This window comes from Sciurus vulgaris (assembly GCF_902686455.1).
Source record: "Sciurus vulgaris genome assembly, chromosome: 11".
Taxonomy (NCBI): Eukaryota; Metazoa; Chordata; class Mammalia; order Rodentia; family Sciuridae; genus Sciurus; species Sciurus vulgaris.
In genome coordinates this window covers 69,992,004-70,018,255 of record NC_136472.1, presented here as the reverse complement: position 1 = coordinate 70,018,255, position 26,252 = coordinate 69,992,004, and the positions used below count along the sequence as shown (strand labels likewise).

At 43.2% G+C, this 26,252-nt stretch overlaps 2 protein-coding genes and 1 pseudogene across 8 annotated transcripts in view; 2 read left to right on the top strand and 1 right to left on the bottom strand.

The window, feature by feature from the left end:
- LRRC51 (leucine rich repeat containing 51) overlaps window positions 1-6,111 on the bottom strand; it is a 44,297-nt gene extending 38,186 nt beyond the window's left edge. The window contains exon 1 of the mRNA XM_079104895.1: window positions 5,970-6,111. The gene's annotated coding sequence lies outside the window, so the exon portion shown is untranslated. The remainder of the gene's footprint in view (window positions 1-5,969) is intronic.
- NUMA1 (nuclear mitotic apparatus protein 1) overlaps window positions 1-26,252 on the top strand; it is a 68,999-nt gene that overhangs the window by 23,976 nt on the left and 18,771 nt on the right. For 3 of the 6 annotated variants that reach the window (XM_079104847.1, XM_079104846.1, XM_079104848.1), the window contains exons 2-6: window positions 12,307-12,380; window positions 18,889-18,974; window positions 23,235-23,314; window positions 24,770-24,852; window positions 25,441-25,521. In XM_079104847.1, coding sequence (XP_078960973.1) covers window positions 12,339-12,380; window positions 18,889-18,974; window positions 23,235-23,314; window positions 24,770-24,852; window positions 25,441-25,521 — 372 coding nt within the window. In that variant the 5' untranslated portion in view covers window positions 12,307-12,338. Of the gene's footprint in view, window positions 1-6,358; window positions 6,488-7,156; window positions 7,333-12,306; window positions 12,381-18,888; window positions 18,975-23,234; window positions 23,315-24,769; window positions 24,853-25,440; window positions 25,522-26,252 lie in introns of those variants that run through there. The other 3 variants (XM_079104849.1, XM_079104850.1, XM_079104845.1) reach the window with 3 other exon arrangements.
- LOC306640565 (proteasome subunit alpha type-6-like) lies at window positions 15,964-17,386 on the top strand (annotated as a pseudogene). The gene has a single exon. The product of its transcript is annotated as a proteasome subunit alpha type-6-like (transcript).

The window sequence follows — 26,252 nt, the reverse complement described above, 5'->3', positions numbered from 1 at the left end:
TTTCCCTTATATTATTATTATTTTAATAATAATAGTACAAGCTGGAAGCAGTGGCACACGGCTGTAATCCCAGCAGCTCTGGAGGTTGAGGCAGAGGGATTATAAATTCGAGTCCAGCCTCAGCAGCTTAGTAAAGCCCTAAGCAACTTAGAGAGACCCTGTCTCTAAATAAAATATAAAATGGCTGGGAATTTGGCTCAGTGGTTAAGCACCCCTGGGTTCAATTCCTGGAATTAAATAATAATAATAATGCATTGTCATTGTATATAGGTGTAATTTCATTGTGGTATTTGTGTACATGGACATAGCATAATATTGTAGATTTCGTTTCCCATGCCCTCCTCTCTTCCCTCCCTCTTGATCCCCTTCCTCTATTCTTTTTGTCTCCCTTCTATTTTTCTGAGAATTCCGCCCCCCCAACCTTTTTTTCTCTGTATCTAGCTTCCATATATGAGAGCAAACTCTTAGCCCTTTATCTCTTTCTATTCATTTCCTGATGTCCCTGCCCTGGCAGGACACTTGAACCTCTACTTCTACAGCTGCCACTGTTTTCTGCCCCTGGACTTCCTGTTGTGTATGTCACCTTCTCTTTTTTCCTTTCTTTTTTTTGTACCAGGGATTGAACCTAGGCCTGCGTAACAACCGAGCTACATCCCCAGCCTTTTTTTTTTTTTTTTTTTTAATTTTGTGACAGCGTCTCACTAAGTTGCCCAGGTTGGTTTTGAACTTGCTATCTCATGCCTCAGCCTCCTGAGTAGCTGGATTTATAGTGTGCACAACTGTACTGAATGCCAGTTACTTTTTCAGAAGTACAAATAAAATACCATTCTCTGAGAACACTTCAGCACCTCTTACTGCTTGCTTGCATGTGCGAGCACTCTCTCTTTTTCTCTGTGTGGTGCTGAGGAAGGAACCCAGGGCCTTGCTCATGCTAGGCAAAGAGGCACAGAGCCATACCCCAAGCCCTCGCTGCTCCTTAGTCAGTCACTAGATATTGTCTCTACTAACCTTGCCAATGCTGTCTCACCTTCCCTTGAGCATTCCCCAAGCCTGTGCTCTTTGACCTCATATTATGATTATAGATGTTTCTTCTCCATGGGATTATAAACTTGATTTTGAAGACTATATAATTAATCTTTGCATCCCCAGTTTGTAGAAGTGTTTATTTCATGTTTATAGTTGAATATTCTTGATTAAATTTCATTAATCCTAAGGAAGCAGTAACATGTATTTTGGAGAACTTTTATCTCAAGAGAGAAGCAAAAAGGACTTAACCCTAAAAGGGGGAAATTTCAATTATGAGGAAAATTGCTTATGTAGAATTTTGTACTTCTTGGTGGTACCAGATAGATGGAATTTATAATAGTGATCAAGTTGTTTAGCATCCCCCCCCCCCAGATTTGTCATTTACTTGGAAAGGAAATTCTAACTAATGATATTTTGACCAGATTCTGAGGAGATTGGTTCTGTTCTAAGATTTGCTATTGTTAGTGATATCCTGAGGAAAGAAGCTTGGAAATTTTTGGTGGTTGAAAAGTACTTAAACTCTAACCCAATCCTCTTCTTTACTGAGACCCAAACTAGGGTAAGTGACTTGCCCTGAGCCTTACATCTGGTCTAGAATTTACTTCCATGGGCTTTCTTTCTTTTTTGGTACTGGGTTTGAACCCAGGAGTGCTTAACCAATGAACCAACCAAGCCTTTTTATTTTGAGACAGTATTTTGCTAAGTTGCTTAGGGCCTTGCCAAGTTGGTGAGGGTGATTTTGAACTTGTGATCCTTCTACTTTAGTTTCCTGAGCTGCTGGGATTATAGGCATGTGCTTGCTACTCCACTTCCTTCCTTCCAGGGGCTTTCAAAGTCAAGTGTAGTGCTTTCAACCACTATGTAGGCTGTCTTTAGAGTTATGAGTCTTTTATTTTTTTGGTACTGGGGATTCCCACTGAGCTACATCTCAAGCTATTACACCCCTTGCCTGCTTTTTTTGAGATAGGGTCTCACTAAGTTGTTGAGGTTGGCTTAAGACCTTCCTGCCTCAGCCTCCTGAGTCCCTGGAATTACAGGTGGGCACTACAACACTCAGTGGAGTTACACATCTTTACAGTGAAACGTTTCTCTGTTTTTGTTTCTTTTGCCTTTTTGTCATCAATTCTGTGTTTATGAGCAAATACTGTGCCAGATATATTGCCTGTAGGGACAGAGTCATTTTATAATGAAACAGCGTGAATAGGTTCTTAGGTGTTTTGTAGAGAGGTCTTCTTGAGGGAGAACTGAGTGGGCCCCTTGGATGTTCTAATGAATCCTCTCTGGGTTTTGATTTGGCTTCTGCTTTTCTCCCTAGGAAGCCTCAGGCTTACCAACACTGACTCATTAATCAGCTTCTACCCTCTGGAGAGGTAGGAGGAGGAGGCTGAGGTAAATAAGCTGGAGGTCAGGCTTCTGAAAGTCCTGCCTCTCTCAAGCCAACAGTGGAGTTTCTTTCCCGCCTCTCCTTATCCTTGAGATATCTCCACCATCCCTCCTAGTAGAAGACTTTTATTGGGTGCTTGCTGCTTAAATGTTTGTAAAACTCTTGCATCCTCAGAAAAAAATTTTTTAGTGACGACTTGAAATTAGAGCTGTTCACTCTTGCAGCATCTTAGTTCTAACACGAAATCCACTCCCCAGTCTAGCTTTTATTATTGATTGATTGACTGCAGCACTGGGGATGGTACCCAGGGCTTCCTGAATGCTAGGCAGGTACCCAAGGCCTCCTCACCTAAAAAAAGAAAGAAAGAAAGAAAGAAAGAGAGAGAGAGAGAGAGAGAGAGAGAGAGAGAGAGAGAGAGAGAGAGAGAGAGAAAGAAAGAAAGAAAGAAGAGAGAAAGAAAGAAAGAAAGAAAGAAAGAAAGAAAGAAAGAAAGAAAGAAATTAATTAGAGCTTTTTTTATTAAGGTAATTTCCTGAGGAAGAAGCAGTACAAGACTTCTTTGAGCTATTGAGAATGTGCTAACTTTTATACAGTCATTCAGTGATTTTTCTGCTTAAGAGCAGTACAGAATAATGTAGGGATGTCATTGACAGCTCACTACTAAAGTGACTAAGGCATGTAAATAAGTCACTTAATTCCTGAGCCTCAGATTTCTTCATCTTTAATATAGCTTTATACAGTGCCTTCTAGTCTTTTCTCTGCTGCTTGATGTCCTAACATAATAAATACCTACAGACTTGTCCTTGTTGTTGCTGTTACTGTCGTAATTAATAACTAACTTTTAATGAGCACTTACTATACTAGCACTATGCTAAACACTTCCCATGCTTTATTTATTTTTAATCCTCACAGTATCCCAGTGAAGTCAATACTGTGATTATCCCTATTTTACAGAAAAGGAAACTGAGAATTAGAAAGATTAAATAACTTGCCTAAGGTCACATAACTAGTCAGTGTCAGAGCTACAATTTGAACCCAAATGGGTCTGTCCCTAATGTTAGTTCTCTACATAGTCTTATCTAATTCTCTGGACAATCTATAACTTCATAGACCTACCTACCAGGGGTAGAGGTTTGGATAAGGGAATACCTGACTCAATTGTAAAACTGGGTCTAGCTCATGAAGGTCCTTGAATGCCTGGCTAATTATTCTTACTAGAATCCTAGTTTCTGAGCAGTCTCAGGAAATTTGCTATCTCCCTGTCTTTTTAAAATGTAGAAAATGGTAATATACATGAAAAACTGTACTGTTGACATTTTAAACAAGAATAATCAAATGAACACCACCCACCACCATATGGCTCAGGAGATGGAATGTTACCAGGCTCCAAACTGAACACCACACTCTCCAACTTCTACCTGAACAGTCTTCCCCAAAATTTTTAAAATTATTTTTTAACTTTTTCTATTTCTTTTTAAAAAATGGTTTTACCACTCCTGTGCCATCTTTTGGGCACAGTGAGCAGAGGCCTATGGAGACCTGTGGAATCAGGCAAGAGCCATGTGGACTGCCTGCCACCTATCTATATTGAGAGGCTGGGGCAGTTCTGACCTGACACAGGAGGGGGAATAGGAGAAGGTGGCTGGGGAAACTGGCAAGGCTCCCTGGCTGGCCTGCAGAGCTGGCCTAGAGGTTCCAGAGTAGAGTTCAGCACCTCTGAGACTGCCCAGCTGGAAGCTGTTGACTTTTTTTTTTTTTTTTTTTTTTTTTTGAGTTTAGAGCATAGGATGGGAATGGGGAGACTTCTTATTTTAAAATACAATATCAATTCTGTCTTGTCTGGGAAGCTTCAGGACTAACACAATGCCAGATGTGGCCAGGGCAGTTTTAGTAGCCTGCCTCTGTTTTTACCCCCATACACTTCCTGAAATGTTGATTGTGCCAATCTCTAAATTAAGCTTGCCACTTTGCTTTTATATAGAAATTTTGGTATTTGCTTTGCTTTTGCTTTTGTGGTGTTCTTTTGAATAAGAATTTTCCTCATTTGTAATGGTGATTGCTAACTACAGACACTGGATGATACTGTGGGATTAGGCAGTAGAACCTGGGGGAAAGGAGGTGATGGGAAGCCTCTGTAGAAATGGGCTTTGACCTGACCCTCACCTCATCCCCACCACTTACCATGGCCATTCTCTGTTGACCAGAAGGTTGGATTGGGAAACCTGTTGTCCAGATGCAGTTCAGTGAAACAGATTTCAGGAACTTTAGGTACTATGGTGGATCATAGAGAGAAAGGTGGAACGGGTATGCCCTTGAGGAAAGACACGACTTTCATGCAAATACACAATAAAGCAGTACAAGTGCTCAATGCAGAATGTTGATAATTTTTCTGACCACCAGTGTAATACATGGCTATTAAAAACCAATTCAGCCAGGCATGGTGGTGCACATCAGTAATCCCAGCTACTGGAAAGGCTGAAGCAAGAGGACTGCAAGTTTGAGGCCAGCCTAGGCAACTTAGTGAGACCCTGCCTCAGAGTAAAATTTAAAAAGGGCTTGGGTTGTAACTCAGTGGTAGAATGCTTGCCTAGCATACACAGGGCCCTGAATTGGACCCCCAGTACTGCAAAACAAAAAAAAAAAAAAACATAAATTCAAACGTGAAACAGCACAGAAAGTTCCCAAGTGATTGTCTCTGATACTCTTAACTTCTCTCACAAGGTAACTTCTGTTAACAGTTCAGTATTGGAGGAGCCGGGATTTGATCTGACTCTTAAAATGAAACTCTCCTGAGTTTGATTCTGTAGGTCAGTTACTCTTTCTTCCTCTGTACAGTGTCTTCCTCTGCTTTTTATCAATCCTTTACCTGTCTTCTCAAGCCCTCCCCATTCCCCTTCTTTCCATTCTGTGTTAGCTTACCCTCTGTGCCCTCTTTACCTGTTTCCTGTTGGGGCACTCCTTGCTTCCAGTCTCACTCATTTATATACCAGAATAAATCTGGAGTACTGTTCTTATAGTTTTGTGGTAAAAACAAACACCTAAATAAACTTTAAAACTTTATTTGATTCTTTAGTTTTAAGTTGAAGATTTTCCAATTCTGACCTCCATTCACCCTAAGTCAAAGAAATAATTTACTGTAGATCACACAGTGAGTGAATCGTCAACTGCTCTACCACTAGTTGTTAGCCATGTGACCCTGGTCAAGTAAGCTCTAAGCCTTAGTACTTCTACTGTAAAACAGATGAAGACACTTCTATAATAAGGTGATGATGATTAATTCAGTAACATCTGTAAGGTGCCTGACACCCTTCAAGCCTGTCTTCCCACTGCTTCCACACCTTTTTCTCCTCTCCCCATTTCTCTCTCCCTTTCTTCTTTCAGGGGAAATTCTGTTTATGTGCTTCAAGATCCAGGTTAAAACATTACTTCATTTTCTTAATCCTTCCCTACTCTCAAGTGCTTAGAAGTTTTCTTTACGTATTTTGTAGGTGTTCACACATCCCATCTTGAAATATAATTTTTTAGTTCATTTCTGATCTCTTGTGAAATTGTGACCCACTTCAGTGCAGATGCTGGGTTTAATTCATCTTTGGATACTCCTTGCAATATCCTATAGCACTGATTTGCACATAGTAGGTTCCCAGTAAATGTTAGAGGAAGGGGTTGCTGGTGGGCTTCTCCATCAGCCTTGTGAAGGTCGCTGCTCAGTGGGTGGAAACACTGGTTTTGTCTTCTAAGAGTCGGACATCTTTTTTCTTTTGGCCATGGAGGAGAGGCAGAGCCTTTAGGTCCCAGTGCCTGTGTCTGTTAAGGGCTCCAGCCAGTGCCTGCCGTATTCTGTCCCGTGCCTTGGCCCCTCAGCCCCTCCCCACAAATGCTCTGCGGAACAGGGGATTAGGTTCTGGCAGCACAGCTGGGATTTTGGCGGCCATTCCACAGTCGACAATAGCACGCAGCCACCGGGACAGGACAGCGCAGGCCTGTACTCCAGGGCCAGAACCTGCCTGGGCTTCTTGTTTGGGTGGCCGAGGGGGAGGAGCGGGCACAGCGCAGCATCCTGGCCTTGCTACGCAGAAGGTACGGGCTGGAGAGATTCCCATGGGGAATGGGCTTGGGGGGTGGCCATGTCGCAGAGCAGGCGGCGCCCACGGAAGGAGGCAGGCGCTTTGTGTACGAGCGAGCGAGCGAGCTGGCGGGTCGGCATGTGTGTGCTCACAGACACGCCCGCCCTGAGCTGCCAGGAAGCTACGCCCGTGAAAGGGCCTCTGCGTTTTGCCTGCTCTTCAGAGCCTCGTTTCCCAGGTCCTCCTCCCTGCCCTGCCCGCTTCCAGGCAGGGGTTGATCGAAGGTGCAGGCGGCCCTTGGCCTGCCTTGCCGTGGCTGGCCAGAGAGATGGAGAAGCCATCCTTGCTGCCTTAAGCCCTGGGTGGAAAGAGAGAGAAGGGGGAGTGCCCTGGTGATCTCAGGTTTGTCAGGCAGGCCACTGTGGATGCGGGTTTTGTGTATTTATACCAGAGTTTGGCTCGTTCTTGCCGCTGTTGCACTTCAGTGATTTTGCCTGCTGCTCGTGTCCTGTCCCCCTGCATCCCGCCCTCTTGTTTGGGGACCAAGCCTCCAGCACTACCCCTTTGCGGCCATCCTCTCCAGTGCACCCCACCCCCTGCTGAGAGGTCCCTGCTTGGCTGTTGCTCCCAGACCACGGAAGCTTGCTGTGCCTTTAAAGAAAGCAGACTCCTGGCTGTGACGCACTTCTGGCTGTCAGCCAGGAAGATCGCTCCTGCCAGGCTGACTGAGAAGAAAACCAACAACTTTTCTTTTGTGTGTGGGGTTACTTTCCACTGGCCCCCCCTCCTCCTCTCCTTTCAAGATTTAAATGCTAATGGCGGATTAAAACCTGTAGATACGTTTGGCTTAGGAGTCTGGTAAGGCCCTCCTGCACTGAGACTTTTTCTCCCTCTTTCTCTGGGTTTTTGTTCAAACATGGACGAGGGGGTGGGGTGGATTCTCCCCCCCTTTCCTGCGCCATCCTTAAAGGGGAGGGAGAGAAGAGGGAGAACAAGTAAACACTCAGAAACAGGCGCTGGGAGCAGAGCTTGCCAACATCCGGGAGTTGGCGCCTTTCATAGCAGAGGGTTGCTTTCTTTCCCTCTTGCGTAGATGTCACTGTGTTTTTGTTCAGAGGAGGAAAGCGTGTGCGCCTGTACTTGAGCTGTAAAGACAGCCCAGGAGAAGGCTTCTCTGTTGCCTTGTGAGGCCCTGTATATTCAAGGTGGTGGGCAGTGAAACGGGGTTCATTTTATCAGCTGGTAGGGACCAGGGTATGTGAAGGTAGTAGTGGGGGCAGGTGCTGACGAACTGCTGGAGCGGGCCCTGATGTGTGCGCCTGCGCAGGCACTGCATGCATTTTTCTGGCTGCAGGCCCCAGGTCTATCTAGTTCATGATCGCAACCCTTTGCTCACCTCTGTCAGCTCTGGACCCTATAGAACATGGGGGAAAGGGGTGATATCAGTAAGCACTTTTGAAGAAACCAGCAAATCTTGGGTTCCCCAGCATCTCTCCCTTGTTCCTCTCTAGTGCCTCAGGGCTCTGGGCCAAACTCTAGACTACAAAGAGGGTAATTTCTGTGAAGATGGGGAGCCTGAGCCCAAACCTAGTCACTTTGGAGGGTCCATGGAATACATCCAGCAAATTGTTTTGCCTCCGACCTCAGGAGTTCAGAGAAACTCTCTGCACTTAGACCAGAAAGTCTACTCAAGATTCCTCAGGGGTTGAAAAAAAATTGTTTTCTCCTTCCATGGATTCTCATGGAGCTGCTGGTCCTGTGGCCTTTTACCTTTAAGTGAGGGGATGAACCAGCAAGATATTTCCTATTCTGATTTTTGTTTTTTGAGATTGGGTCTTGCTATGTTGCCTAGGCTGGTCTCAAACTCCTAGGCTCAAGTGATCATCTTGCCTCCATCTGGGACTCCAGGTGTGTAACACAGCTGCCTCCCACACCCGCTGGCCTTTTTAATGGCAAATTAGTCTATGGCAAGATAGCTTGGTCTTTGCTGACCCTTTTGGAGTCACCTGCCAGGCGAGGTACAGATGGTTGCTTGGCCATGTTTCCTGACCTATCCCTTCCGGAGTTGGGTGAAGAGGAGCTCTAAGATCCTGTTCACTCTTTGGATGCAGATGTTTCTCAGATGGCGGGGTGGAGGGAGGGGGAGTATCTCTTTCAGAAAGGGGTGCACAACATGGAATTCTTATGACTACAGGCAGCCAGGCTCTCAGGATACACTTGGGCACACAGATGGGGCAGCCATTTTCTTAGCTGTGAGTCTGTGGGCCTTTGGAACCATCCAGTGGAGAGGGGATGGGGTTCAGGAAAGGACCCTTTGAGGTAGGAGTATGTGTGGCCATGAAATTCTGGGAGTGAGAGTTACCACTAAGGAAAGGGGTACGGTAAAAACAGGGACCCATGTGCTGAGAGATAAGTTCAGTTTAGTAGCTCTCTAGACCAAAGGTCACTTATGTTATCTTTAGTTAAGGTGGTGTTCGGGCAGTAAGTGGCTAAGAGACAGTCTCCCCTGGGAGCTGACACCTAGGCTGTGGGGGAGGGGTCAGGAGAGCAGTACTGCTGCAACTCAGAACTTCCAGCCTATCACTTGATCTCTCCTAAAAGTGCAGCTTTTTCAGGGCAGACCCCAGAGCTCAGCAACCTGACCCTGTGGTGCTGGTTCTTGCATCTGGACAGGTGGTTTGCATTAGCTTCAGCCCTGGTAGGAGACCTTGGCTAGGCTGTTAACTCTTTAAGATCCAGAGAGGGTCCTGGCCAGGTAGCTGTGCGTTTCTTGAGTGTCACATTCCATGTCCTGATAGATCTTCTCTGGAAACATAGGAGATTCCTATCCATATGGGAATTGGTCCTGATGTGGGGGGAGTTGCATTAGGGAAAAATGTAGAAAGGATTCAGGACCTTACATTTGCAAGGCAGCTTCTTCTGTGTCTCAGTTCTTCTTGTAGGGAAAAGAGAAGAGCCTTACCAGCTCTGAGAAACCTCTGTCTTGGATTCTGGGGGCATTTCTTTTTCAAAGAACCAGGTAGGTGGGAACTCTGAAGGTTCACTCAGGCTGGGCCTACATTCTGGGAATTTTTGTTTGTTTGCTGATTGGGTGAGCAGTGGGGGCACTGATGGAATTGGGGTGGATCACAGCAGATCCTTCTGTGAAATGATTTCAGGCCACAATCATAGGGATCTGTTTTTCCATCACCATCACCCAGTCTTCTGGGAGGGGCCTGCCTCAGATTTCAGGGGGAGGGTGGGGAGGATAGTGCTCTGGCTGGAAGCCTGCGGATTCCAAGCCAAGGTCTGCTTAAAGCAGTAGTCCCAGTGCTGAGCACTGGCTGTGCCACTGGCTTCAATCACTAATGACCCAGAGGAGCCATCACTACAAGTGTGGTTGTGCTGTGCTTAAGCCACTCACTCTAGTGTCCTGTCTCTGAGGAAGTGCCCCTTTGTGGACTTTAATGACAGGGTCTTTCAGTAGTTCCTAGTGTTTGGATTCCTCCTATTTCTGTGCCCAGGGACCATGAAAAAAGGCATTTGGTTTTGACACAAGAGGATATAAACAGAAAGGGTATATGTTTTGTCTTGAGATAAAGAAAAGAGGTTGATTAAATCTCAGTTCATTTTTAACAGTGTAGCTGTAGAATATCTCAGAGGGGACAATATTCCATCTCTGGTTGTGAATAAAAATTTGATTGAAACAGGGCTTAGGGACACTTACCTGTAATCCCAGTTACCTGAGAGACTGATTGCAAGTTTGAGACTAGCCTGGGCAACTTAGTGAGACCCTGTTTCAAAATAAAAAGGTCTGGGGATGTAATTCAATGATAGAGTACACGTGGATTCAAACCGCAGTCAGTACCAAAAAAAAAAAAACAACATGTACATGACTGAAATGTTGAGCCTTATTGAAAGACTACAGGTCTAGAGGCAGCAGTGAGGATGAGGGAGAGGTGATCTGGGCCATGTTTCCTTGTTATTGAATAGCTCAGAGACTTTTGTAAAAGAAGTTCCAGTTGAGCATTTGGCGACTGCTGCCCTCAACCTACTGGCCACGCATGGTCTCTCTAACTTTAGGCTGGCCAGCCTAATTTCAGTGCCTCCACTCTTGCCCAGCCTCAGAGATGCAGCAGTCAGTGTCCACAGGTAGGTCATACTTGGTGAAAATCATCTAAGACTGAGGAACATTTGGGTCCCTTAACTTCTCCACCTGCCCTGAGAACTTCCTTAACCATTTCACTTGCTCCTGCCAAAGCCCAGGTAAATTGGCTCATTTTCAAGATTGTGATGCTGGTGTGACAGATAGAATCATGTTAGGTTTTGCAGGGTGAGGAAGCGTTTAATTATAATTAGCATTTAGTTATATCAGCATTTAATTATATTCTTCTATTAGTGATTCATGTGTATTTAATTTTACTCCTCATCCTGTTGTAAGCTCCTCAAAGGCAGAGACCATCGTCTTCTATCCTATCTGGATTTCAACACAGGATGAACATGTAGGGACTTAGAAAATACTTTTTAGTTGGTAAGCAGAATACACTTGAATAGGAAGTACTAAGAGATAAGGAGAAGCCAATGATCAGATTTATGTATCTCTTTCCTCTACCAGACAATGAGCATCTTATGGGCTAGAATGGTGTCTGTCTTTATCCTCAACACCTCGTATACAGAAGATGGTTAGCTAATGTTGCTTCTACAGAATTTGCACCTTGGAGATACCAACATGGAGGGAGATTTGTAGGTCATGTGACTCTCTTATTCCTCCTTTTGAAGCAGTGACATACTGGGTACTTGTGGCAGGAGGTGGGTGGGGCTGACTGTGCCTGTGGAGATTTGTGGGAAATATAGGGGCTGCTAAGAGGTATTGGGAAATATTTACTCATCAAGTCCGATCCCATGGGTAGGTTGGCAGGCACATGGCACATTCCCAGTGGCAAAGGAAATTGGGGGTTAGAATATCAGGACAAATGCCTAGTCTTTCATTTAATGTCCCTTCTGATCTCCAGAATTAAGCTCACCAGGAGACCTTGGTTTGGATATGCCTAGTCAGCTCCCTTGTTTGAACCATATCTGACTTTGACATGTCTGTGGAAGATATAAAAATACAAAACTTTGGGCTGGGAGATAGCTCAGCTGGTAGAATGCTTGCCTCGAAAGCACAAGGCCCTGAGTTTGATCCCTAGTACTGCAAAAAAAAAAAAAAAAAAAAAAAAAAAACCCAAAAAACAACAGGAAAATACAGAACTTGGAATGGTTTCCCCATGGACTTGGTTATTGTTGGGTAGAACTGCAGAAAGTGATTAAGAACGGTGATCATTTATTGACTCCCTATCATGGGTCAGGTCCTATGCTATTTGCTTTTATCTTTAAGCACCACAGTAAGCCAGAGGGATCTATGTGGCTCCCACTTTGCAAATGAATAAACTGAGACTTAAAGAGGTTATATTAATTGTCCAGTCACATGGCCATTGTCACATAGAAAAGTGTTCAGACCTAGTTCTGTCTAAAAAACACATTTGTTCTATGATTTAAGGGTACCATGTCCCAAAGAATGAAGATCAACTTTGAATGTTGTATTTTCCATGAACTGAAAGATTGCATGGGGAGCTTGTGAGCAGAATTCTTTACTGTCATCCCTGACATTATAAGCTTTATAGTAATTTATAGTATAGTCATAAGTTTTATAGTATACTCTGAGCTCTCAGAATTCCCTCGGGGTCCTGGTGGATTAAGTGTTGAGTGAAGAGTGATTTATTTAAGTTTTCAGAGCTGGCAAATGGAACCATTTCTCCTCTACTTCTTGATCATGGATATCTGATATGAATACCTTCCTCTCTTGGGTTACAGGTGTATTGGGGTGACTGTCTGGTATCACCAAGATGACGCTCCATGCCACCCGGGCAGCTGCACTCCTCTCTTGGGTGAGTAGTCTGACTTTCTTTTGTCTGCTGTACCTTTCCAGGAAACTACCTAGGGACAGAAGAGGAGTCTTCTAGGAGCCCGGGCTATGTAAAGTCTCAGTTCCAGACTAAGTAAATACAATTTTTCTTTGCCTTTCCCCTTAGGTTTTAAATTTTTTGCTTTATTTTTATTGTTTATTTTCTGACAGTGCTGTGGATAGAACTCGGGCCTTGTGCGTGCTAGGCAAGCACTCTACCACCGAGTTACATACATTCCCAGCTCTCACCTTGGTTTTTTTAACTTTTATTATTTCTAAAGATGTTGCCACTGGACTGGGGTTGTAGTTCAGTGGCAGAGCTCTTGCCTAGCATGTGTGAAGCACTGCATTTGATTCTCAGCACCACATATAAATAAATAAATTTAGGTCCATTGACTTAAAAACAAAAAAGATGTTGCTGCTGACAATGATCCATGCTCTACTTTTCTTGCTTAGCAGACTTCTCTAAAGTGTATATTCTCTTTGGTCGTAAGAAGGGTGGCCACAGGACAGCACAGAAATTATCTTCATCTGTTGTTTTCTATACATTATTTATCCCCAGTATAAATAATGGGGATTCAACCCAGGGGTACTTTAGCTCTGAGCCACATCCCCAGCCCTTTTTATTTTTTATTTGAAGACAGGGTTTTGCTAAGTTGCTTAGGGCCTCACTAAATTTTGGAGGCTGGCCTTGAACCTGTGATCTTCCTGCCTCAGCTTCACCCAGTTGCTGGGATCACAGGATTGCATCACAGCTGGCTGTCTGAGTTTTTGACAAGGGTTGACTGTGAACTTCAGTGACCAATGTTGGCAGAGACTTCGATCTTCAAAGGCCTTTAATCTTCAGATAAGGTTTTTGCTCTTTACTGTGTTTCTGTCGAATTCCATTGTCCTCCTGCTGCCTTCTTAATTATTTCACCAAAATCCTTCTGCTAGGTCTTTCCATACATTTCCTCCTGAGACAATGGCAAATGAGAAAATAATACAGAGTGAGATTGAGTTTTTACAGCTACAAACAGAAGAGGCTATGGAATGTGGTAATGTGGTAAGTAGGAGCGAGAGCCTTGGAGTCAATCTGGCTTTAGAATCACAGCTCTGGTCCCTTGTGACCCAGGGCAAGGCAAGGTAACCTCTTAGCATTTCATTTTTTTTGTGTGTGTGTGGTGCTGGGGATTGAACCCAGGGGCTTGTGCTTACGAGGCAAGCACGCTACTAACTGAGCTATCTCCCCAGCCCAGTATTTCATTTTTAAAGTATGTGGGCAAGGGTTAAGAATACCTCATGAGATTATTATGAGGGTAATGAGATAATGTGTGTAAAAAAATTTAGTGCACAAACACAAAACCATTTAGTGTAATATCTCCATGAATAATGAATAAGAGTTTTTGATACTTAAGATACTATGGAGGCATGCTAGTTGTACTTTTCCTTTCCTTTCTTTCTTTTTTTTTTTTTCCAGTACTGGGGATGGGGTCTGGTGTTAGGGATTGAACCCAGGGCCTCAGGCTTACTAGGCAAACACTCTACCACCAAGCTACATTCCCAGCCCCTCAATGACTTTTTTTTTTTTTTAATGAGAGAATATTTTAAAGGAATGAAATTTTCATTTCCAAGTAGGGTGGATTTTAATAAGACAGTTGTCTTTAATTACATCAAATCTCTCATCAGGAAATATGTTTAGTGTATAGAATGTACATTCATAGCCTTCAGTTTCTGAAATGGATGACTGTTCAGTTACATAGTTAAAAATAGGTATATTTCATATTTGTATTGCATTTCATTGTTTTTTATCTGTATCAGAAACATTGACTCTTCTCTGACTACTCTCTTCCCTTCCCATAAAATATTGATTGGGTTATGGGGACCACAAGCCACACATCTAGTTCAGAAGGGTAACTACGAATGTTGGAAGTTCCTGTAGCCACATTGTTTTATCTTTTTTTTTTAATTAATTTTTTTTTAAGTTTTTTTTTTTTAGTTGTCAGTGGACCTTTATTTTATTTATATGTGGTGCTGAAAATCCACCCCAGTGCTTCATACATGCTAAGCAAGCGCTCTACCACTGAGCTACAACCCCACCCCTTATTTAATCTTGATTGATTTATCTATTTATTTGTGTAGGTTTCAGGTTTGTTTTTACAGTGAACACTACCATCACAGAGAATACACATGATTAGGTTTTTTTCTTTCCTTTTTTTGATAATGGGGATTGAACCTAGGAGTGCTTACCCACTGAGCCACATCCCCAGCCCTTTTTTATATTTTATTAGAGACTGAATCGCTTAGTGCCTAGCTTGAGTTGCTGAGGCTGACTTTGAACTCATGATCCTCCTGCCTTAGCCTCCCAAGCCACTGGAATTATAGGCATGCAAATGCTAAAAATGCACATATTAAAAATACCAGCATATCATCAAGAACACAAGCAATAATAAGTGTTGGCATGGATATGGGGAAAAAGGCACACTCATACATTGCCGGTGGAGTTGCAAAGTGATGCAGCCACTCTGGAAAGCAGTATGGAGATTCCTCAGAAAACTTGGAATGGATCCTCCATTTGACCCAGCTATCCAACTCCTCGGTTTATACCCAAAGGACTTAAAATCAGCATACTACAGTGACCCAGCCACATCAGTGTTCATAGCAACTCAATTCACAATGGCTAGATTGTGGAAACAACCTCGGTGCCCTTCAGTTGATGAATGGATAAAGAAACTGGTATATACACACAATGGAATATTACTCAGCCATAAAGAAGAATAAAATTATGGCATTTGCTGGTAAATGGGTGAAGTTGGAGAATATCATGCTAAGTGAAATAGGCCAATCCCAAAAAAACCAAAGGCTGAATGTTTTCTCTGATAAGTGCATGACAATATATAACGAGGTGGGGTGTTGGGGGAGGAGAGAAGAATGAAGGAACTTTGGATGGTGTAGAGGAAAATGGGGTGGGAGGGAGTGGGGGACAGACAGACAGTAGAATGAAACTGACAGTATTACCCTATGTATATGTATGATTACATGACTGGTGTGAATCTACATTGTGTACAACCATAGAAATGAAAAGTCATACCCCATTTGTGTACAATAAATCTAAATGCAGTCTGTAAAAATGAAAAAGATTTTAATTACAAAAAAAAAAAATACTAGCATGAGGGCTGGGGATATAGCTCAGTTGGTAGAGCGCTTGCCTCACGAGCCCAAGGTCCTGGGTTCAATCCCCAGCACCGCAAAAAAAAAAAAAAAAAAAAAAATAGCGTGAGTGGGAGGCTTTTTTTTTTTTTTTTTTGTCTTAAATTTTCAGTGACATTTATTTTACTTAAAGTGTAGCTTGAAATTACTCTGTAAATGGCAGGTAGTAATGAATAAACTACTGCAGGGATTTTTTTTTTTTTTTTTTTTTTGTACTGGGGATTGAACCCAGGGGAACTTTACCACTGAACTACATTCTCAGCCCTTTTTATTTTGAGGTAGGGTCTTGCTAAGTGACTGAGGCTGACCACAAATTTGAGATCCTTCTGCCTCAGCCCCCACAGTCACTGGGAGTACAGTTGTGTACCACCTAAGATTTGACAATCTTAAGCAACCTGCAAACCTTATAGGCAGGTCTTGGATTATCCATTGAGTTCCAGCCTCAGGCATCTGTTTACACTCTGACTAGAGATGGGAGAGTTTCTCTATTTCTTTGCCTTTAAATGATTCTCACTTGAGAGCAAAGTAATTCACAGGGGGGAAAAGAACCCAACAAAAAACAACTTTTATATTAATTTGTATAAGCAATGAATCTAGATTACTTAAGTGACTTTAAATCAGCTAATTGGTAGGCTTTTTAGTTCTGAAGCATTCATAGGCCTTGAGTGTTTTACCGAGATTGCAAGGATTAAAAGGAGATGGGGGACTGCAACTTCTGGAGGGGTTTGTATACCTGGTGCCAGAGCTATGGGGCCCCAAGACTGTTTGAAGTAGTGGGTGCACCAACATGTCCTGTAGTTCCAGCACTGGTTTTGACTGCCACATTACCATTTTTTTCACCCGAGGGCAGGCTTTACCAAGTAGAATATGCTTTTAAGGCTATAAACCAGCGTGGTCTTACATCTGTAGCTGTCAGAGGGAAAAACTGCAGTAATTGTCACACAAAAGAAAGTACCTGACAAATTATTGGATTCCAGCACAGTGACTCACTTATTCAAGATAGCTGAAAACATTGGCTGTATGATGACTGGGATGACAGCTGACGGCAAATCGCAGGTACAAAGGGCACACTATGAGGCAGCTAATTGGAAATATAAGAATGGCTATGAGATTCCTGTGGACATGCTGTGTAAAAGAATTGTTGATATTTCAGGTCTACACAAAATGATTGTATGATTTTAATTGATACAGATGAAGAACAAGACCCTCAGGTGTACAGGTGTGATCCTGCTGTTTACTACTGTGGGTTTAAAGCCACTGCAGCAGGAATTAAACAAACCGAGTTAAGCAGCTTCCTTGGGGAAAAAAAGTGAAGAAGAAATTTGATTGGACATTTGAACAGACAGTAGAAACTGCAATTACATGCTTGTCTAGTGTTCTATCGATTGATTTCAAACCTTCAGAAATAGAAGTTGGAGTAGTTACAGTTGAAAATCTTAAACGGGATTCTTACAGAAGCAGAGATTGACACTCACCTTGTTTTTCTAGCAGAGAGACTAGACATTGTCATTAGTTTACCAAATCCATGATGCCACTCATCTGTGTGTTTGGTAACAACAAACCAACATTATGGAGGTCCTAGATTGAAAAAGGAATCTCTCCCACTCCTACTACTGAAGTGGTTAGGACTCTATAACCGGGGCGGGGGAAAGAAAATGGTGGGGCTGGAGTTGTAGCTCAGTGGTAGAGTGCTTGCCTAGAAGGAATGAGGGACTGGATTTGATCCTTTGATCCTCAGCACCACATTAAAATAAATAAAATAAAGATATTGTGTCCATCTACAACTAAAAATATTAAAAAAAAAAAAAAAAAAAAAAAGGAGTTGGGTTTGTGGGTGCTTAAGTCTTGGCAGTCTCTCTTCTATTTTCACCAGGTTAAAAGGGATCTTGACCTGAAGTTTTGAGAGTTTTCCTAGAAAACATAAACTGACCTGCCCTGACCAAGTAGATGAAGCTTTTTTCAAAAGACTTCCATGAGAGGTCATGTTTTATATTCCACACTTAAAAGCAAAACAAACACAAAAGCTTTTTAGCCTGTTTTAATTTGGATCCCATCTAAAAGTTGTTGGGTTTTGTTTTGTTTTGTTTTGGTTTGGTTTGTGGTACTAGGGATCAAACCCAGGGTCTTGATATACTACTAGTTAAGCGCTCTGCTATTGAGCTACATCCCCAGCCCTTTTTATTTTGAGACAGGATCTCACTAAGTTGGTCAGACTGGCCTGGAATTTGTGATCCTCTTGCCTCAGACTCTGAAGAAGCTAGGATTACAGGTGTGTGCCATCACTGGCTTTTAAACAATTTGTAAACAATAGATTCTAGTTGTTTATAACATAACCACTTGCTCAAAATAATCTTGTTTCTTAGGGGTGCACGTGTGCCACCCCCTTTGTGCTGCATATGCAATTAATTCATTTAATTAGCCAACCCTTCCTATGGTAATGCAAAGGTAAACTTCAGCCCAGCCTCCTCCTGAACTTGAGTGCCTATGGAACTCATGCACAGGTTTTCCTGTAGAAGTTGACTACATATGAATGCCGAATAACCTGTGTACCTGATTGATTTGTGTGTGACCTCTGGTGAGATTTCTAGTGGTAAAGTGATTTAGATGGATGTCTGTCTGAAGCCAAAAATAGGAACAGACAGTAGAAGCAGAATTGAGAAGTTTGTCTTTGGGGTTCCTATTTTTTTTTTCTCTCTCCCCTAAAAAAAATTCTTTTTTTTTTTTAATTATCATGTTCTCACAATTGTTTCTCCCTTTTATGCAGAGTTTTACGTCTGGAAGAAGTTTTAAAATGCACTAATAAGATTTGATATCCATGGGGGAGTGTAAAACATATTTGTTTTGAACAGGTGTTACAAATTTCAAGAGATACAAAGGGCTATCATAAAAATTCAAAAGACAGTAGTTGTAATGCAGACATTCAGTAGATAGAGTTACAGTGTAAACATGTAAGAGATACAAAGGACTCTCTACCATCAAGTCTTTCTCTCTGATGGCAGTGGTGGTACCGGTTTCTTGTGAATCCTATCAGAGCCATTTTAAGTGTGCCCTGGTGTTGGGACATCCTATGGGAGCACAGGCTCTTTTAGTTGAAGCCTAAAAGCCTCTAGTGGTAGAACTCAGGAAACTGTGACTGGTGCATTCACTGGATGGGTGAGCGCAGCAACATTCCTTTGCTGAAATCGTCTGTCCCTTCATTCCTATAGCCTACAACTGTAGGTGCTTACAGTGAGCAGGAAAAGGAGCCAGTATGGTTCTGGTATTTCTAATGGTCTCACCAGGCTCTTCCCTTTGGCTCACAGGTGAATAGTCTGCATGTGGCTGACCCTGTGGAGGCCGTGCCTCAGCTCCAGGACTGCAGTGTCTTCATCAAGATCATTAACAATATGTGAGTATGCACTACCCCCTCTCCAGCCAGTCTGGTGAAACTGATTGCCCAGGTGGGGTCTGTTTGCTTGACAGGCTGTGACCAGAAGGCAGGGGTGGTACTGGGTGGACCCAGAGGCCAGTGCATATTGACTTTCTCCTCTAGCCACTGGGCCTCTCGGTGGAAGAGGGTTAGTCTTGTCTCATCCAAAGACTTGCTCAGTTTTGCGCAGAAGGGCCTTCAAGAGCCCACCTGAGTGAGAGCTGCCAATCTTATCTCAAAAGGAGTCTTCTGTAACCTTCTTTTCTTGACTTTATCCCTACCTTCTCTCACAATCCATTTTTGCAATCTACAGGGCCAGGAATAGGAAAGGGGAAGCTATTATACTTCAGGAAGTTAGTGTAGAATGGATACGCCCCTTCCTAAGCCATTCTAACATTTCTGGGGGTTTTATCTGCCCCATTAACTTGTTTTGTGAGGTTGATTAGCATTGGAGAGACTTACATTGCCTTATAGCCAGGATTCTAGTTCAGCCTCTCTGTTGTATTTCTGTGTTTCCTTTGAACATTAGTTATCTGTGGAAATCAAGGATGCAGGGCTTTCTTTTCATATCATACCTGTCAGGGACCACAAAATCGGTCAAGCTGGAAACCATTTTATTAAGCTCATATAGTTCATCCTTAACTCTCAAGAATTCTAGAGGGCAAAACTAACCTTTCCTCATTGCTTTGTCCCATAGGGAAAATTAGGAGCCATACATAAAGTAAGGAATTGGGGAGATGGTGATAGAACTCCCCCATTCCTCTACTTAAAAAAACAAAACAAAACAAACTCAGCTGACCATGAGCCCCAGTCTCAGGATAGACTGAAGTGTTGAGGGTGTTTGTGTGCTGCACATGGCAATGAGGAACTGATGTCAGGATGTCACAGGATATGATGTCAGGCAGTCACATCTCTGAAGCTGTTTGACAACCCATTCATAGGAAGCAGCTCATTGATAGGAGAAAGAAAGAACTGGGCTTATCAAAGGTGGGGACTGTCTCATTCATCTCCCCACCTAGCTTAGGATAATACATTGGTTAGGTTTTAAGTCCAGTGGGCCTGAGCAGCTCAGGACAGATGAGTCCACTAGAGTGGTTTCTATAATGTCTTTTGAAATGTCTGGTGGTAGCAGGCTCTCTTATAGGATTTTTAAAACTTTATCTCTGACCAACACCTGCCTTCATGCCTCTGAAAGAAGTCAGTATTCTTATTTTGGTCCAGATGCTGCCATATTCTCTTCCTCTTACTCAGACAGGACATCTCAGCATCATCTTGGATTTCCGCGCTCTCTCTTTGGCATTGATTTCTAGTAGGTTAGTGTCCTCTTCATTTGTCTTTTAGAAGACTTATTACATCCCTTCCTCTGCCTCATTCTGGATACCATCTCCTCATTCTACTTCATTCCTAGATATGTGATCTAAGGAATCTTTCTCATATCCTGCTTTCATTGTGACACTTCAGTGACTCTCATTGCTAGTAGATAGAAATTAAAACCTTTAGCCCGATGGCCAAGGTCTTTCATCAAACTGAGCATGGTACCTGTAGTTCCAGATACTTGGGAGGCTAAGGCAGAAGGATCACTTGAGCCCAGGAGGTAGAGGCCAGCCAGGGCAAGATAGCAAGACACTGTCACACACATAAAAAAAAAAAAGTTTGTTTTTTCTCACCAGTCTTGTTTTTGACTTATTTCTCTCTCTCCATTCCATCCCATGATTTTGATCCTTTGGAAATTCCTATATCCTAGATTTGGTTAATTGAATCATCATGGTGCTGCTTTAACTTGTTGCTCTGTTCTTCTGGTGCGTATAAAACTGATAATTAGATCTTAGTTTGATTAATTAAAAAAAATTTTTTTTTTTGCAAGGATGCATCACAGGCAGTGTTGTGTATCATCTGTTAATCAGCAATTTGCAACTCCTAACAAAAAATCATTCTTTTGTAAATTCTAATGAAGAGGTAGATCCAGATACCTGTCATCAGTGGCTGGTAAACCCACTGTATTCTAGCCCTTTTTTATTTTTAATTTTGAGACAGGGTCTCATTGAGTTGCTTAGGGTCTCTCTAAATTTCTGGGGCTGGCCTCAAATTTGTGATCCTTCTGCTTCAGCCTCCTGAGTTATTGGGATTACAGGCATGTGCCATCATTCCCTCCTGGCTGTTGCATTTCCTTTCCTTTCTTTCTTTCTTTTCCCTCCCTCCCTTCCTTTCTTCCTTCCTTCCTACCTACCTACCTACCTACCTACCTACCTACCTACCTACCGGGATTGAACTCAGGGTCACTCACTGAGCCACATGCCCAGCCCTATTTTGAATTTTATTTCTGGACATGGTCTCACTGAGTTGCTAAGCGCCTCGCTTTTGCTGAGGCTGACTTGAACTCACGGTCCTCCTGCCTCAGCTTCCCAAACTACTGGGATTACAGGTGTGCACCTGGCTATTGCATTTCTGATTCTGATTCTGGGGCTAACCTAAATCGGAAGCCTTATCCTCAGGGGAAGGCAGTAGAGGATGGCAGGGCTGGTGGGCAGATAGAAGCTATGAGAATTGTTCCTTAGCCACTTGGCCATCTTTGTGGGAAACTACTTTGGCATCAGATCTTCTGACAATTTTCTTTCTTGTTCTTGAGCATGTGAACAGCTTAAAGCAAAAAGATGTCCTGTGTCTTTGACAGCTTAAATAGCAAAATTGACAAGAGGTATTTGCCAGCAAACCTAAAGTCCTGATGTTTGTCTTATTGATAGTGACCTCTGTTCTTCCCAGTAGGAAGCATATCAGTCAGCCCATAGGCACTGAGCACCTGCTAGACTCTTCTAATTCTCATCTGGCACACTGAAGTGGTGTGGTTGTGATCCTGAGTGCTATAGGAATATCTAAGAAGGGGATACAGGTGTGACTAGCTGTAGTTCTGGATGGCTTCCTGACAGATGAGGTGAACATAGTTATAAAGGAAGGCCCAGATTTTTCTAGGACTACCATTTTCTAAAGCATGTTCTGTGTAGCTTTACTTACACCAGAGGCTTAGTGGGGAAAAAAGGTTTGTGGTCAAACAGGTTTAGGAAATAATATATATTACAGTCTTTAAAAAATGTTCCCTTTGACTTAACCCAGCATTTTTTCAAACATTTAACCAGAGAACCCTCTTTTTATTATATTTAATGGAACACATGAGGTAAATACTATTTTACACTGAGGCGAGGAGTCCTTACATTCCCAGCAGTGGGTGGGCAGGAAAGATGGCTCATTTAGGAGTTGATGAGGTTAGCAATTCCTCAGGAGCTTAAGTCTGTAACCTCTGAGTCCCTAATCTCAGACCAGCCATCCAGAATGCCTTTTGCAAGGCTCCACTTGGAAGAAATCTTGGCAATCACATGGGAGACAAGAGGAGGTAACTCATGGTCTTGCCTCGGGTGCTCTTTGTGCTTTACAGAATATCTCTGGCAAAAGAAGGTTCTAGGGCCTACATTGCCCTCCAGAAAGTTGGATGAGACGTAAGGGTTCAGATTCAGAGAACCAGTGTCTTCAGCTGCAGCCTAGATTGAAAAGGCAACGTTCTACCTTGAGTGGGATTTCTCCTATTTCAGAGGTGAATTGATAATCACCTCTGAAAATGAACCTGCAGCTTGAGCCAGCAGGCGGGAGTAGTTTTCTGGCTGTGTGACAGCGCCCCCTGCTGCCTCTATCCTCTCACTTCTCTGCACTTTGCCTTTCCAGTTCAACAAGCATAGAAGGCAAGGGCTGCCAATCACGAATGATTGCTCAGGCCCCTTTGGGTGTTGTTAGCCGTCTCAGCCTTCAGCCTAGTGTGAACTTTGCCCAGTCACTTTACGGCCTTGCTGCCTACTGTTCCTTCAGTTCTGGGCCCTGTTTTCCCTTCCCATGGGCCTCTATGTTTTCCGTGTTTCCTGATATTTTAGGGTTGAGCCACTCCAGACTATTAAATGTAGCTTCCTGTCCATTTGTACCTCCTTCACCTCCTCAGGCCCCCTTCCTGCAGAGCTTTTTCATATATGCAAATGGATGGCAGAATGCCATCTTTTCCAGGAACACTCCCCACTAGTCCCCACTTCTCAGCCATCATACAGTCATCTGAATAAGTGTTCTCCTCAGGTGCCTCCAGGTCTGGTTTGGTTCTCTTCCACATCCAGTGTAAACCAAGCCCTAAAGAGAAGGAAGGTAGTGTATGACAGAGGAGGCAATGATCATGGAGTCCTCTGGTTCTAATACTTGCTCTTTTTCTAGCCACAACACTGAAGAGGGGCAGCAAATCCTGAAGCAGCTGGTTCCAGAGAGATTGAACTTTGTGTGCAGTTTTCTGCAGAGTAAGTGCCTTTCTTATCTAGCTGGGCAGCTCCAGATCCTAGGACTTGGAGAGTCTAAAGGAACCAGTCATGGTTATCTGAAGTCAAAAGGTTCAGGGCTTTCTGCCCTGAATACAGCTGGGTTAGCTTCCACAGGTCTTGAGATATCTCCTCCAGTTGATGTAAGAAGCGTGTCTCTTAAGTCCCAGAGTCCACCCCATAACCAGATAGAGGAGAGGGTCACTTTTTTTTGGCACTGGGAATTTAACCCAGGGGTGCTTAACCACTAACCACATCCGTAGCCCTTTTTTGTATTTTATTTTGAGACAGGGTCTCACTGAGTTGCTTAGGGCCTTGCTAAGTTGCTGAGGTGAGCCTTGAACTTGAGATCCTCCTGCCTCAGCCTCTGGAGCCACTGGGATTATAGGCATGTGTCACCCACCTGGCAGAGGGTCACTTTTTGGCACTTATCAACTTGGGCACCTGTTCCTGACTTTGAGGAGATAGAAGAGGGAAGGATCCATCTTACCCTCCCTTAAAAGAAAAGTGGTTTTCATTAGGTAATTGGGTGATAGATGTATGAGCAGAGGTCAATTTAGGTTGACATCTTGGTTCTACTCACTGTCTTGTACCTTTCTGGACATAGGTTCCCTGTGTGTAGTGTGGCAATAAGGATAATTGCTCTTCAGGTTGATAGACAGATTAAATAAGGACACACATTGAAACTCTAGCATAGTACTTGTTGACTTCCCTCCCTGGTCCAGCCTTGGACCACATTACCTTTAACATGGGGAACTGTTTGCCATCTCTACCTCAAGGGAATAATAGGGAAGGTGAGAATCTATCTAGATATAAAGCAAGGTGTTAAGCTGGGCATGGTGCACACGTGCTTAATCCCAGCTACTTCAGAGGCTGAGGCAGGAGAATCAGAAGTTTGAGGCCTGCCCTGGTAATTTAGCATGATCCTGTCTCCACAAATAAAAAAAGAAAGGGCTGGGTATTGAGCTTAGTGGTAGATCGCCCCTGAGTTCAATTTCCAGTACTGCAAAAATCAAAACAAAAAATACCCCAAGGCCTTAATAATTGAGCCTAGGCTTTCTGGCAGCATAGGAGTCAGGTGTCCCCAGTCACTCTACTCTGACTCAGCTGCAGGGTGACCTTAGTTGGAACAGGATTCTGGCATGATCTGGGATCTGTGGGCTTGTACTGTGGTGCTAAGCAGGAGTTGTAAGTGGGCAGGTGAATGCGATATTCTGACATAGTAGCTGTGAATCCCAAACCTGCTTTCTTCTTTTCTTCCGGAGTTCTGGGACTAACCAGGATAGAATTGACTATATGGGAGTGTAAGGCAGGGAAGAGAGGACATGAGAATGAGAAGCCCTGCATCTCGTGTTCCCTTCAGATACGCAGTGCTACTTCTCAGACTCAGGGTTATTTTTAGGAAATTGACTGTTTTCTATATTGTGGTCCCTGCAGAAAATCGAAAACATCGCTCTTCTCCAGAATGCCTGGTGTCTGTGCAGAAGGTGATGGAGGGGTCAGAGCTGGAACTGGCCAAGGTACCTGTGGAATACCAGACTGGGGCATGGGTAGTGGTAGTACTGAGGGACCTGCAGGGCCTTCTTTTAACCCAAGGGGATGTGGAAATAAAGGAGCTTTATTTCTTGGGCTCTTGGAAGTAGGATCAGACAGCCAGCTTTCAGAGCCAGTTTCACCTAAGGATTCTAGGAGCCCATGATCTTCTGATAAAGAGGTTTAGTAGACCAACACCCAGGGCCTCCATGGAGTTTGGTGTCACCCAGCAATCATCATATTTTTCTTGTTAGTGCAGTCTATTTTATTTCCTCTCCCATTTCCTGGTGCTAGCCTATGGAGGGCGCCTCAAGCTTTAGACCCACACTTCCATGAGCCTAGAAATAGAGCATGCAGTAGTCCTGGCACTCAGATTTTTGTACAGTTTGCATTGAGTTCTTGTTTAAAAAAAAAAAAAATGTATCTGCTGGGGTTGTTAAGGGTGGTGACCTAGAACTACTAATTTTAGGAATTTGGAAGAGTCTCAGGTATAGCTGAGAGTCCCCAGAACAGCCCTGAGTAGAAACACTGGTAAGACAGCCCTTCTCAGAGACTGCCTCCTGTTTGGCTTTTAGATAACCATGCTACTGTTATACCACTCGACTATGAACTCCAAAAGCCCCCGGGACTGGGAACAATTTGAATATAGGATTCAGGTAAGCTCATGTACTCCACTAGCAGACCCAGCCGGACTTCCCTCACCCCTTTCATTTCTCATATGTTTCTCTAAAAAATTCATGGTCGTAGTAATGAGAACCATTTATTACAGAAGATATTGTGAAGCAGAAGGAGGAACATAACATTAGCCAATAACCTCATGCTCAAAGATAACTGTTAACTTTTTATCTTTCATTTTGTTTTTTGGTACCAGGGATTGAACCCAGGGGCACTTTATTTTTCATATCAAGACAGGGTCTTGCTAAGTTACTGAGACTGGCCTTGAACTTGGGGTCCTCCTGCCTCAGCCTTCCAAGTTGCTGGATAACCAGAGTGTTCCACTGTACCCAGCCAACTTGATAACATTTTAAAAGATGGACTTTCAGAGTTTTGTTTTTGCTTTTGTTTTCTTTTTTAATTGCATATATTTAACTGTAGCATGTGTTTCGATAATATATAGCAACTATTCTGATTTTGTGTGTGTATGTAAATGTCACTCCATTTATCTCATTTTTTCCTCCACTTGGGTCATCTGAAAGAGGCCAACATATGTGTTGTGTGTAAAAGCTTTCTGGCTATGTCACCATCCCTGAAGTCAGTTAGGAGGTGAGTTCATTAGGAACTCTGACTCTGGATGTATCTTTAGGGAAGGCAGAAGGGGAAGGAGAAAGTTGGGTGAACATGTCTATAATAACTGAGTGTTATAGACTGGGCCATGGACTTCAGGTCC